Genomic DNA, 15,267 nt, shown 5'->3' on the forward strand with positions numbered 1-15,267 from the left:
GCAACTTGTTGCTTCATGTGAATCCCGCAATATAATTAAGAAGAGATTTTGGATCAAAAGGCAGAACTATCATGTATAATGATTATGGAAAATGTTAAACCTCTTCTGAAGTCCAGGGTACTTGATGTAAAGATGTTCATGGTCTGCAAAAGCTTGTGCCAGCTTTCAAAATTCCAAACCCCACAGGAGCAAGCTTCCACATTATTTTGAGCTAACAACATCAGCATCATGAAAGTCCCACTATGTTGATATCAGGAGCAAACTGTGTAGTGATTTTCTAGAGTGCAGCAGTGTTTTTTACCCATACCTGTAGTAATGGCTCTTGTTTTTCAACTCATATCCTTGGTAGATATTATAAATTTATCATGGACTTTCTGTGCCACAGTTGAGCTTGAGTGATGATTTTAAGGTTTCTTATCCTTACCTGGGAAATATGTTGTCCAGTAAGTGGCCAGCTTGTTTTAAAAACTTACATCTAGCTTTGTGTTTTTTTTTCGTTTTGTTTTGGTTTTGCTTTAACTCTCATATAAGACTGTAGCATCAGCTTTTGGGTTAGGAGAGTAAAGAAGAGAAGATGCATTTAAGCAAGTTCATATTAGTAATAGTCATTGTCCAAAGAAAATAAAATAGAAAAGGCAAAAGCAAACAAATTATGAAAAGTAAAGAAAATAGAAAAGGCAAAAGCAAACAAACAGAAAAAAAACCTATGTGGTATGGTTTCTGTTTGGAATACATATGCTTGCTCTTCTTAGCTCGACTGGAAAAGTTTAAATCACCACTGAGCATCTAGCTAGCTTAGGAATAGATCTGTACTCAGCTAGTAGTGGGCAGAAGAAATAGGTCAGTTTCAACTATGATAGTATCTTCAGAAACAGCACTGACACTGATCTCTCACTGTTTCAACATATTGTAAGAATGCTGAGTCATTGTGCAAAGAAGTGCTGCAAATCTAAGGTATTTTCCTTTAGTTGGGACTTTCCTGTCTTCAAAACAGCGATGTTACCTTGCTGTTGGAGAAAGAGAGTTTAAGGAGGAATGACCTTATCAGAGCCACTTAAATTCTGTTTACTGGAAGTCACAACTGACTCTTTAAGGAGACTGATTATAGCCAAAATGTCACAAATAAGAACCAAGTCTTCATCATTTGATCCTGCCAAAATCCTCTTAATGGTGAGAAGTGTTAGGAGCACCCTCTGAAGCTGGTCGTGCTTGGTGCTGACTAGCTGCATGTCACCATCCTGCTGAGCGTCTAACCAATGACATGTGTGTGTAAACAGAGACTGTTTTGAGTGGTGAGTTATATAATTGTGCTTTTCTTATAAGTCATTTAAAACTATTACTAAGAATTGTCTCTTTCTTCTTTGATCTATTCCATTTGATTACTTGTTATCATTTGTGTGGTTATATAGGTCTTTCCTGTGTTGTTTTTTATTTTCTTTCTTTATTTTTTTTTAACTCTTCTATGTATTTCAGTTGTAAAGCTTTCCCATACCCCATCAGCCATAGTAAATCAAAAGATGGTATTCAACCCTTCAAAGGCCTGAAGCCTGCGGCCCGCACAGCAAACAGCCCTGAGAACAGAGTGTACAGAGCAGCCTGCAGTGGCTGGCATATCCCACTATCTCCTCAACACACAGTGTTGTCCTGGCTTCAGCCAGAGGGATACATTGTACAGCAGGCATGGGTGGGCATGGAGGCTTGCTGTAAAAAGTAGGAGGGATAAGAGCAGTGGAGAATAATTCTCTATGAAAGAGGAGTGAGGAAGTTGTTTCAGACCTTTCCCGTGTCAGTCCCTGAGGCAGTCCAGTCTGCATGTTGACAGCAAGTTTCACAGTAGTTTGTTTGTTGTGTGAAGAATAGAAGTCCAAATATGATGCAGATCTCACTTCTGTTGATAAGGATTCTGAGGAAATGAGTGTACAGTGAAAGGAGTGAGAGAGAGAGAGAGAGAGAGATGAAGCAAACAATGGCTTGGACTGTGCTTGGGAATCATTTCTGATGCTGAGATTTGCATAAAGAGAAAGAAATGGCTGGTCCAATAGAGAGATGCACCTTCACTTTTTTTTCCTCCCATTGGTGAATGGGAAGATTATAGTTTCACTGACTTTTGTTAAAGAATATTTCAGTTTTGTTCCTTTTTGCTAGACTCAGCTTCAGGGTACTGATGACTAGAATAAATTCTGCCTACAACCTGTTAATCTGAGTTCTCCTGCAAAGAAATGTGGCTATGCTTGTCTCCTACCTTTTCTCCTTAGGGTTTTCAAAGACATCTTTGTCTTTCCAAAATGTATAGATTTTTAATAATTCATATATAAAGGTAGAGCATACATGTTTTCTGTTTTTCTTTTTTAAACATACGTGAACTTTTACACCAAATTTCCTTTTGTGCAGGTCGTGCATGCAGATGTGCAAATGTATATCTAGACGTGTTTTTTTTTAATAATCAACCCATACAGTGACTTTTGATATATTTTTTTATTGTAATAGATGGGAAAAAAAATACCTTCCCACTAATACTAACAGGTGGGTGCACAGTCTGAGAAGTAAGAGAGACAAAGAGCTGCATTGTAGCATGAAGGAAGAGTGCGCAGGCCCTCATCTGAGTTCCCCACAGGGGTTAACCTAGAGTGAGCAGAAATTGTCAGGTCCTGATTATCTTTCTTGTTCTAGTCTTTGAAGTGCTCTTCCGTAACCACATGTGGATGCTCTTCAAAAGGAGCAAACACTTTGTCCTCCCACAGCAAAGGTGATGGATTCAAGGAAAAAGATAGGCTGGGGCCTCAGCAATTGCAGATAATGTAAATATCACCATTCTGTGGCACAAAGATACAGAACAGGGGTAAGAAACACAGATGTAATTACTGGAGACTTCATTAGTCTGCTACTAATTCTATTCAAACAGTGAGTCTTTAACATTAGTTAGCTGGAGTGAAGCTATTTTGCAAGGAGAGGGTCTTTTTCCCAGTTTCCTTGTGATGTGCTCTAAAAAACCTAAGCATCCATGTACCGAGAAAGCAGCATCTGATTTACACTAGGAATAACAATTGCAGAAAGTAACTGTATAAGATCTTTTCAGGTCATCCTGCTCCCCATGTCCTTGCAAAAATGAAGTTATAACTTTATGACTGTCCTCTGAACATCTTGTGCAGTGGTAGGACTGGCTGCTTACTGGATTTACAGCTGTTTAGGCACACTCATCTTTGAAGTCCAAAGAAAAGTAAACCTTTTTTTTTTAAGTCAGGAATACAACCATACCTGAACAAAGTAAATCACATCAGTAGAAGCTGGTAACAGTGCTGAGAGCCATAGATGATAATTATTAAAAGTCTAACTGCACTGCTGGGAGGTTCTTGAGCAGTCTTCTTAATTGTTCCTCAATTCTGCAGCTGCCCCTTACTGTCAGGAAAAGCACCTTTAGCTTTGGCTTTTGTAGTGTCGTACTGGTTTAGAGGAAACCAAGTATTTCCTTCATTTCTAAAAATTGATGTAAGAAGGAAAAAATAGTTTCATGTATTAATGATTGTAACTTTGTTGTTGCTTTGGGCAAGGATCAGGATTAAGGAAATAGAAAATATTGTGCTTGTTCTTTCAGTGTAACGTGTTTGGCTTTTAATGCCTCTCTTTTCAGAGACTGACTTGAGATTCATTTTAGTTCATTTTTTGCCAGAACTTCTGGGCAACTGCAGCTTCCATAGCTTGCCTGACAGCAATAGTTAATGTCTTTCTCTATAAAGTGCTTTCAATTCTTGAAGGCCTGTTAACCAGATGGCTCCCTAGATATTCTAGTTTCTTCTCTTCTGGCAATTGCCATGGTATTGGAATATATCACCTTTACTAACTTCCATTTGTAAAATGGAAAAGGCACTGGATCTTACAGTACATCTACTTGGTGTAAGAAAGTGCTTTGTAGAGATAAGAGATAAGTAGTGTGGTGCATTGACAGTCTTTGTGGCAGAGTGCGTCAGTGTTAGCCCAGGTGCAGGAGAGTGTGGCAGTGCTGATGTAGTACCACAGGCAGATGTAGGAGCCTAGCTGCCAAGCAAGATCTTGCTGACCTAGCTGGATCCTGGACCAAGGCTGGTTCAGGAATTGATTCTTCTGGAGCAAGCTCGGGTGTTTTTTCCTGGCAGTTTATTTCGTGGCATTGAAGAGTCTGGTGATCAGATAGTACTATGATAGTTGTCAGGGCCACCCCCTCAGTGGCCTGGTCTCATTATTCTTTGAAATTGAAATCTACCATTCAGGGTAAGGGCTACACTGATTTTCAGTATAAGACATCAGTCCCTTCACTCAGAGCAGCCAGTGACTTAGGAAGGAAGTTCTAGGTCATGTAGTTGTTTCAGTATTGCTTTAAAAAAAAAAACAAAAACAAAACAAAAACAAAACAAAAAAAAAACTTTACTGCAGAGATCAACCACAACAATGGTTTTAGTTTCTAAATTTGATAAATATTGCTGAGGACCAGCCATGTTTCCCTTTACGGCACACTTAACTGTTTTAGCCCATAAATAATTTCCACGTTCTAGCTGTATCTGCTGTGATGCATTCACTTGCAGTGAGGTTCTGAAGTCTCTCTCACTCACTCTCTTTCAGGCTGTAGAGGCAAGGGTAGCTGATTTCCCAGCACATACGTAAGAGCTCCCCTTAACCCATCTAGCTGCAACATGGGATATAGCCACCGCTGTATGGTGATCGTACCAATTGCTCCAGGGCTGTTTGCTCCCACTTTTCTGTTGCGGTTGACGACACATGACAAACCTAATCGCACAAAACCAAACCCAGATTTTCTCAAGGGATGTTCTGGTTGAAAACAGATGCTTTATGGCTATGCTGTTCCTGATTGGTGTACCCCTAACTTGTAACGACTCTTTATTTATAGATCCTTACTCTTTCTCATCTTCTAAGATTGCATTTAGTTTCAGTTGCTGAAATAATTTTTCTGTTTTTATAATAATTGAGTAAACACAGAATTGGCCCAATTAAGCAGCAAGCTGCTTTTTATTTCTCTGCTATTCTTTATAATCGCTCTGGGCCATATCTCTGTAATACGTACAACCATCTTTGCTGGTTAAACCTCAGTAACCTGGGTTTCTAGTAGCATGGTGCTCTTATTTCTGGCCTGATTTCCCAAGAGAAGGTCAGAAGCATCACCCAAAATATGCAATAGCACCGATACAATAGCTTTCAACCACATTGGACACTACAGTAAAAGTTGTTCACAAGGCTGTAAGTAGGCATTTATAAATGTAAGATACTATGGGTCATATCCTGAGATATGCTGAGCATTAATGTGTAAAATTAAAGAAGCGATGCTCAGAAGCCCTCTAGCTCAGGCTCCCCCACCTCCAGTCATTTTTCTTGTGCAGTTTTTCAGTTACTATTTATTAGGCTCTACAACCATAACTCTATTTTAATTTCCATATATCCCTTCTCCTTCCTCCCTTGTCCATAACCTCTGAATGAAACAGGGCGAGCAAAGGTTCACAGATCTGCCACTTCACTGCCCATTTCATCTTCTCCCTGAACGTTATGAGCATTCCTTTCAATCTTAGCATTCAGGCAGCAAGGCGAGGTTGGGCTTTGAGGACCTGGCAGGGCTGGGAACCTTTGAAAGAATTCCCCATGTCCCCCACCAAATAGGGAAAAAAAAAAAGAAAGAAAAAAAATAGTATTCCCAATCTCCAGAACTAGCTGAAATCTGGGCTGGGCGTTCGTGCGGTTAGCTGTTTGCAAGTGGCCATTTTATGACAGGACACAACTGGGCAGTATATTAACCCTTTCCTCACCTGAATGGACAGTGTTAAATGTGCCTGTGCACATACTAAGAAGTGTTCTGGGCTGACATGAGGGGACATGAATAGAGGGTCTGTCTTTGGGAGAGCTGGAAAGGGTTAAATATTGCACCAACAAATCTCATAGACTGATTCTACAGGTATTCTGTGTTGGACAGATGGTGTATTTATGCAATAACAATACAAACTAATTCAAAAGAATCCAAGTGTAAATGTTGGCTTCAAACTTCAAGCTTCTTAGAGAAATTGCTAAAGGTTTTTAAAAAGAGAAATTAAACTCGAGTATGATTTGCATTTTAAGAGAGATTTTTTTGTGCTTAATTGTCAATTTTTTTTTTCTTGTAAATCATATCAGTTCATGGTCTGGAGTAAAAGATACTCTTAGATGCATAGTCTTCTATAAAAATAAAATGTTAAGTCTGGATATATATGTATATTGGTATATCTCTCTATACATATGTGTGTATATATATGTTTACGTATATATATATATTTATGTAACAAATATTTATGTAGAATATACTGTACATATATATCCACTCCTGAACTTGTACAGACCGTATATAAATATAAAATGGCCACATCTCTTTGCGTGTGTCTGTCCCCGGAAGGGTGGACTGATTGTTTTTGGATGTCTGCAGCTGTTACCTTGAAGGATGCAATTTCATCTTTCATTTATTTTTCCCCATCTAGACTGTATCAGGATAAACTGTAACGCCAGTAAGTTTTCCCTCAAGTTTCATTTTGTTCTCTTTATATATATATTAAAATAACTTTATTTTCTTTGTGGTTTTATAAGCTGTTTTTCTTTTCTTTCTTTTTCTTGCTTCTTTTTTTTTAAAAAAAAAGTCTTCTGAAATTGAGGGGTTGGGTAGAATATCAAGCTCTGGGGAGGGAAGACTTCACGGTGATTGTACATGAAAATTTTGTGTTAGGACTCTCCAAGGAGGAGGTGAACTGTTATTTATTTCATAGCTTTGCAGAAGAACACCTGAAGAACCTGATGAGCTGATGTTATTTTTCACTGGTAACCTGTTGTCTTTATGAAAACTTTTTAAAGAGTCACATAAGCCTAACAACAGGTATTGTATGCACTTCTCCACTACAGAATATCATGCATATTTAAAAACAAACTTAAAAACAAACATCAAACTCTCATTGTATTTTGGAATGGTGACAACCTGATATTTGTTCAAAGTCATTTTTACTTGGGTATAGAAGAAAGAGAATTAGATCTTAGATTTTGAGGATAGTATCAGAATTATATAAGAGTCTTTAGCACAGACTTTTACCACTCATTGGTTTTAGCCTCTAAAAGCAAAGAAAGCTGTAGAAAGATGCTGATTGGTAGGAAGAATGTATAACCCTGGCATGAAAAACAATATTAAAAGACCATATCCAATTTTATACTGTGATTGAACAAACAAGGTCTTCTCTGTTTGCTTCAAAGAACTGTTTGGTGTTGCTGTAAGCCTCGAACTAGAGTGTTTTTCTCAGAGAATAGAGCTTGCAGAGAAGAGCAAAGAAACTGGTGAAGAGACTAGAAAACCAGATTTATGAGAAGTACCTGAGGGAATAGGGGTTGTTTATTTTGGAGAACAAGAAACTGAGGGGAGCCTTCATCTACAACTACCTGAAAGCAGCTGAAATAAGATGAGTCTCTTCTCTCAGGTGATAAGTGGTAGAACACAAGGAAATTGGTGTCATACTAAGCAAAGTTTAGATTTGACATTAGGAAGAATTTCTTCATGGAGATGGTGATCAAGCATTGGAATGAGCTGCCCAGAAGAGTGTTGGAGTCCCCGTCCCTCGAGTTTTTATGAGATGTGTGGCCATGGCACTAAGGGACATGTGTGTTGGGACGCAATAGGTCAGGTTGATTGTTGGTTTTGAAGGTCTCTTCCAGCCTAGGTGATCTGATGAGTTGATGTGTTTTTTCAGAGACTGGGCTCTTTTTGTTTACCAATGGTCCCCATCCAAGCTAGCAGAAAAATGAAGTGTGTTGCAGCTCCAAAGGCAGAGCTTTCAAGTAGAAGTGGAGTACCACACTACAAGGAGAGTTGTAGCAGCACTGAGAAAACATTTTTGCAGAGCAGTTTCTTAACATGTTTGCTATGGTTTTGGTCTGAAAGTGTGTTTGTGCATTGTTAGCAGGCAGCAATTTTTTAAAATTTTTATTATTTTTTCCCCCCTATTCCATTTTGCTTTCCAAACCTGAAACATTATAGTTGCAGATTAGAGATCAAGTTTTCCCTCCTGGTCACTTCCAGCTGATACAGATCCTACTTTTCAGGGAAGTGGAAGCAATTAGTTTCTTGGTCTTGGGAGGTGGAGCCTGAAGCCAGAGACTGGCGACAAAGTATTGACTGATTTGTGATTATTTTGGTTGTAAGCCCTGATGTACTACAGGAACTTGAGCATGTGTTCACAGCTTTGAGAACTGCATCCTTTTGTCCTATTGCAGTAGGAATAGTCCTGTATGACTCAAAGCTTCTCTGCCCTTGATTTCCTTTTGCACTTCTAAGTTCAAACACTGTTTCAAGATGGAGTTGGCAATAGGAGAAAGCATATTAAATCTCTCTGAGATTGTCAGATTTCACCCAGCAATGACAGAGGGTATTTGCATAAAAAATAGAATCTTTTTATGTGCTCTTGATGCTTAGCTTCCCATAACTCTATTGAGAAACTTCTGCCATACTTCTTGTTTCTCTGTGTCATTTGAGCAGCTGTATCAGTTGCTCTGGTATCATCTGATGCTTTTGCCATCATCTTCTACTTTTAATGATAGTTTGCTATTAAAGGCTCATCTATAGGAGACTTTTCAGGCAGGAAATAGCTTTAGTAACAAGAGGAAAAGGTCTGGTTTTCACGCAAAGCAAAACATAGCAGTAATTGGAATAAATATATATATTAAAAAAAAAAAGGGAGAGAGAATCCTATTATCAGATCAGTGGGAAAACAGTCTGAATCAAATGTTTTTGTTAGTTTCCCCATAAGACTCAAAGCAACTTGAATCATTTTGCTTCCATGCATTTTTAATACTTGAGGCTGCTGCATTTTTAAAGAGTCTTCCTCTGAAGGTTGATGATTATTTATTTATTTAAAAACACTTTGGATTTTCCTAATTTATTTTTTATGACACTTAGCTTAAAATGAACAACCCCTCTCCTATTCCTTCCAACACCTTGTTTCATTGCTGTGTGTTGTGATGATTCAGGTCATCTGCTCTGCTTTCTGGAAGGAAACCTTCTGGGACTTGATTGATGGAAAACTGTAAATCCTTGCATGAATAAAATATGGTTAGGCAAGAATATAACACTGTAACCATTCTTGTAGGGACACTGACTTCTGTGTGGCACATTTATTTGTGCAGAGGGAATTATCAACGTGCAGATAGGTTTGCCCAGATCTGTTGAAATAGGTAGAAGTGTTTTAAATTAACTTGATGAATAGGATTACCAGTCAGTTGAAGAAGTTCAGGTAAGCAGTCACGACTGCTAACTGAATGTAAGGATCTGATTCCTGGTTTTAAAACAAAGCTGTACTTTTGGGATCTCACGGCATTTGCTAGCTTACTAGCAGGATCACAGCAAACACTGAAGCTCATGCTATTTGGAAGGAATCCAATATATTCTATCAGGTAAGCATTTAGTTTTCAATATATATTTGCTCTTTATTTTCATTGGAAAGAGTAAGAGATTTTTGTTTGCATATCTTTGACATATCATATATTTGATGTCAAATACTGTTTCTTTATAATTTTATTTCTTCTTATCCTGGCTTTGTTCTTCATCACTCTCATATCTCACAGTTCTGGAATGGGAGACTGACACTGTGTCTAAAAAGAAGGAATAGATTTTACTTTCTCTGAATTTATTTTAGTACTCATTTCATTCTTTCCCTTCACTCTTGTAGTTTCCTATGCTGATCTTGTCTGTTTCTGCACACTGACAGAGTTTGACTTTAGAGGGACACAACAGTGCATTTGCTTACATAGATGTAACTGGACAGTAACTCTCTTTTCCTCTTAGTGTAAAATCAGCATAACCAAATATAGGATCAGTGTCCCAGAATAGGCTGTGAAGATGCACTGAGTGGCTCTTCAGTGTAGTGCAGACATAATGGATTGTAACATTTTGTTTGCTGGACTTATGGGAAAAATAAGCGTAGACTAAATACCCTGTACTTTTGCAAACATATACTTTTTTTTGGTAATAGGATTTCCCACAGAATGATTACTCTTTGATCCACCTCCTGTAAACTAGTTCTTGAAATTTGAGGGTTGCTCTGAAAGAAATGTATTCTGTTTTATTATTTTATTATGTTGGCCCATGACATCAGAGGCAGTTGTTGGCTTTATGGCAGTAGAAGTTGAACCTTCTCCCCAGTATCCCGTTACGTGTTGTTGCTGTATGACAAATGGCAGCAGAGGGGCAGTCTGAGAAAATAGTGTCTGACATGGAAAGGTGTATGAAGCAGACGTCTGTCATGGAATTCCCCCCCTGAAAAAAATGACACTCATTGACATTCATCAATGCTTGCTGAATATTTATGGAGACTAAGCAGTGGACGTGAGCACAATGAGGTGATGGGTGGTACATTTCAGCAGTGGTGACAGTGATAGGAAAGACAAGCCGTTTTCTGGACTGTGATTCATATTTTTATGAGCGTGGCATGCAATCTCTTGTTCATCACTGGCAAAAATGCACAGTGACTCTGTTGAAGAATTGTGTTTTGGAGCTGAGCATTTCCTCTATCAGAGTTGTGCTATTTGTATCTGTTGTGTTTTCCATTAAAAGAAATAGGAGGCATAACTTTAGGAACAACCTATGTTTGTAGCTCACTTCAAAGAAAGTTAAGGTTGTTGTGGTGGCTTTATACTTTGTGCCATCTATCTGGTACTCTCATTTTTCATCAGATTTTTGATGATACTAATTTACTTTATTCTCTTTCTCAGTGACAAACTTGCTTCATGTCAGTCCAGAAGGAATAGTTTTCAGAATTTTTCTAAAAATTAAGTACAGAGGACAGGGCTGTGTATGGTACAAATTCACTAGCTTTGGGAGATGTCTTCAGTTCACATTGTTTCTAGTATATTCTTTGTATTCTTTTTCTTGATTCAATTCTCTCTACTTCTTCCAAAACTTCTATGTGGCATGATATTAGTCACAGTCACATAGTTCTACACTGCCTTTATGGGAGATTTGCTCTTCCAAAAGCAGCAGCTTTTGAGACAGTGAGTATTTCTGTCTTCTTGTTTGTTATTTCATGAGGCCTTTTCTTCTGAGTAAGGAAGCCTGCCATACATGCCATTACCTATTTTCATCCGCTTCATGAAACCTCAGACAATCCTGGTTCTCTTTTCTTAGCTGTTGCTAAAAGCAAAAATGGAAGAGGGTGAAAAATCATAGTCCCATCGCTCTAGCTGATTCTGTGTCTGTATGGGGTCCCTAAGCACACTGTTTCTGTTTCAGATCCAATCAATTTTGGAATGATGTTTAACAATAGAAGATAGTTCTTCCTTTTTAGTTCCTGTGCTTACTATATTTAGATCCTTAATGCAATGTTAATGTTTCATTTAAATAAGTACTACTGTAACAACATAAAATATGAACCTAAAGTGAGGGACTTTCTGTGAGAGGTTTAAAGTTTTTCTTTTTATTTTTTTCTATCATCACAAGTAAATAAGAAGCCATAGTATCTCTAATCTAATCAAAATGTTATAAAAACAAGTGCACTTATCCGATTCTTAGGGATGTTGCTGTCATTTTAATAAAAGCTTAATAGTGCTCTAACATGAAAACATTATTTGGAAAGTGAAGAGGTATGATTAAGCGTACACATCAGATTTGTGACTGTAGTATCTACTAATGCCATTTAAATGTTATCAGGAAGAAATAACACAGCCTGAAAAGTGACAAGTCATTAGTATGTCATATTGTAGTAGTGAAAGCAAACGTGGTGTCTGTTGCACCTGTTACAGCTTAGCTGGGAACATTCTCACCTTATAGAAGTCTCAGAGTCAAGGCACTGCTCTGGCCTTGTGCTGCTACTGCACTGTTAGCTAGGAAGAGAGCAAGCCTGTCTTTAGAAGTCTTTTCCTTCAGGCAGATGATCAAACAGCAGCCCTCTCAGATATTTTGGCAGACAGTTAACTGTGAATTCTGTTAAGAACATAAAGCATGTTGGATCCAACAGACTGACAGAGGCAGAATTGCTGTTGCTTCAAGCTCCCACGTTCAGCTAATAGCAAGGCTGAAGGTGCGTTTCCAGCAGGCACATGCATACAAAGCATGCATATTCATTATATGTATATATATATTTATTTGTGCACATGTACATGGTTAGCCACACAGGTCACAGAGGCACTCTGAGCACCCACATGAACATAGGCAGCAACAACGGCCTCATCCTGCTCCCATCTCTTTTTAAACAGGATGGAATTTAAGTAGTGAGATATGGACATATGTACGTTGTGGTTGCAGGCAGCGAATGAACTCAGATGCTTAATCTGCCTGGTAGCTGGCCCCTGGATCTCAGTGTCTGCAGCCTTTGGAATCTTGGCATATGAAGCACCAAAGCCAGAGCTCTGTTCCAGTTCCTGTTACAGATGCAACTGGTCAGGTCTTTGATGTCCCAGTAGCTGACCTCCCTGTGCTCTTTTCCCTAGATACAGGAGGTGTTCTCATACCTAGCTGATAACAACTCACTCAGTTGTTCCCAGGCCCTTTCATCTATTCCTTGGCTAATCTGGCTTGATTTCTGCTAGTGATCGCACACTTATTTGCACACCTTGCAATATGGAGGTATGTATAATCTGACATGTAGTCTGACTTTATTTGCTGCACTCAGGTCCCCATTCACCCTCACGCACACAGAATAGAGAGTTCTCACCAGGAAGGAGTTAGAAAATAATATAATGGTAAGAGAGGATGGACTGCTGGTCAGCACTGAGCACAGTTAGACAAGCATAATAATCAGCCAGCTGACTATCCTTTTATAATATTACCCCTCTATTTTCTCCTTCTTGTTCATCCTCAAATCACTTGAACTCCTTCTTTGTCCTGTTCTTGATACCTCCCTGTGTTATGTTGTAATAAATCCTGTATGACTTCAAGCAGCTTTTGCCTGCATACCATATGACCCACCCCTAGGTAGCAACTCCCTTAATTTGAACAGGCATCTGTAGAGCAGCTTCAGATGACTTATGGTGAATGGTGGACTCTGGGGCTGGTGGCTCTGGGACAGCCCTGAGAAAGGTTGGAACAAGGTTCTCCATTCCAGGAGTCCTTGGTTTGGGTTCCTGTCTGCCATTGTGCCATGGGGTTCCTAAGTCCTTGTGCAGATGGGACTCTGATGGGTGATGCCCCCATGGTGGGATTGGATGTAGCCCAGAAAGATGTTGTCTGGACTCCTGCTTGTGATGTGGGTGTCTCTCTTCATTGGTATGTAGATGATCATTGTCGTATCACCTAGCAAATCTTTCTTCTTCGTTGTAGCTAATAGAAAGTGAAGTATATATTCTCAAACTTGCTTAATTCAAGTATACTCCAAGTCACTGGAGGGAAAAAACCTCTTGACTTAAACTGTCAACTCAAGGGTTGCTTGGTACACAGTGAAGCAGTGCTTCTGAGTTGTTTTTTTAAAACAATGTCAGCAAAATCCCTGCAGTTACCAATTTCAGTGGAAAGGATGAGTCCTTTTGGAGCTTTGTTGCATGAGGAGAATCTTCTATCTAAGTGAGAGCCAAAAGATGGAGAGCATATAAGAAGCTGCTGTGGCTGTCTAGACAACATGTCTTCTGTAGATTAGATTGTGTAATTAATTGCTAGAAAATCCACTTTGTTCCTTCTTTCAAAGAAAATTGGCACAAAACTGAAGACTCATACTTTAGGATCTCTCTTCTTTAGGAAGAGAGTGTTTTGTATGTGATTAATTTTGTCTGAGAACAACAGGGAGAGCATCTCTAATGAGACTCTGAATAGTCAAAAGAAAAGCAGACGCTAATCAGCACAGGCACTGCTTGATATGTTGGGTGCTACCTTATCAGTAAATTTTAAGCCAAATCAGTGAGCCTTAATGTTCAGTGCATGCTGGATAAGGAGTGACTGGTAAAGAGACTCCAGTAATTTGTATTATTGGGTGCAGAAGACTGTATGTAATGAATGAACGGTTTCCACTGTGTCTTTAATTCTCCTCACCCAGGGTCACAAAGGTCGAGGTTTTGCTATGGCATAATTCATTTTTGCAGTCGTAAAGTGCATTGATTATATCACAAGGTTCCTGCATCCCAGAATATTTTACATCCAGGCTGTGAATGTAAGGCAGTCCATGATTGTCAGACTTCAGTGAGTCCCAGCTCTTAGTTCACAGCAGTTAGCCTTCATCGTCAAGCTAATATTGTCATGTCCTTAGAAGGGCTCTAGTCTAATGCTTCCCTTCTGGTGCACAGGGAGAGATCTTCAGCAGATCCTCAAAGGTCATCAGTTTGGAGAGACAGCACTGTTTAGAGCAGAGCTGGGTGGAATGCTTTCTGTGTTATTTTTTAACTAAATCGGTGGGGTAGGACCTGATGAGAAAGAAAAATTAACCTTGGGAACTCAGCAATCATCTGTCAGGAATCAATGACCTGATTTTGGAAAACAGCTATACCAGTTTACTGATTATTTTTCCCACCACAGGAGCTTTTCTTGGCTCCTCCCCACTTCATGAAAGATTGTTGTTGCGCTGTACATTTTTATATACACAGTTTTCAATTCCTGTAGCCTCTGACCCCTTCCATGGGATTACAGCTAAAATGAAAGCTGTTGTATAGGGGGAAGAGTGAAAACATCTTTACAAAATCATTCTGTCAGTTACTAAGCTAGCTACTGATTACTATATTAAACATTTCAGTTAAATATTGGAATTCTGAGTTTTATAACAGAGAGATCATGATAGGCAACAGTTATTTTTGTATTTTTTTCCAAAACAGAAAGAAGCCCTGAATGAACCTTAGGGTAACTTGGTAAAAAGTTCTTAGGTAGGATAATTTTTGCAGTCGTGTGAGGCTGCTTTTTATTTTAATGCTTCATTAGTTGCTTGTCAGCACTGTTTACTTTTACCTTTATTATTATTCTTGTGATACAAATTTCCTTTGTCATGTCTGTTTAGGGAAAGCAGGAAGACTTGCTTCTTTCCTGTTGCCATGTTTGCAGAATTTCAACCAGAGCATCTGGGGAAAAAAGCTTTAATAGAAAAATTTCTTTATGTCTCTGTTATTTTTCCACTTTATTTGTATAAATTTATTTATGTTGCTTTCAGATCAGCTGTCATAACCCGAACTTGCCCCAATGTTGTGGGTTAAACCTGGTAGGCAGCTAAGCAGTGCACATCTGCTTGTTCAGTCTTCCCTCTCAGGATGGTGGAGAGAACTTGAAAAGTGAGAAAACTTGTGGGCTGACATGAAGAAAAATTAATAAGTTATAAGTTTAAA

General features: G+C 38.8%; 1 protein-coding gene across 8 annotated transcripts in view; it reads left to right on the top strand.

The window, feature by feature from the left end:
* Positions 1–15,267, top strand: part of NRXN3 (neurexin 3) — an 896,531-nt gene that overhangs the window by 279,472 nt on the left and 601,792 nt on the right. For all 8 annotated transcript variants that reach the window (XM_031553628.1, XM_019615790.1, XM_031553624.1 and 5 more), the window contains one exon: positions 6,486–6,512. In XM_031553628.1, the coding sequence (XP_031409488.1) occupies positions 6,486–6,512 (27 nt within the window). The remainder of the gene's footprint in view (positions 1–6,485; positions 6,513–15,267) is intronic.

Source organism: Meleagris gallopavo, chromosome 5 (assembly GCF_000146605.3).
Source record: "Meleagris gallopavo isolate NT-WF06-2002-E0010 breed Aviagen turkey brand Nicholas breeding stock chromosome 5, Turkey_5.1, whole genome shotgun sequence".
NCBI lineage: Eukaryota > Metazoa > Chordata > Aves > Galliformes > Phasianidae > Meleagris > Meleagris gallopavo.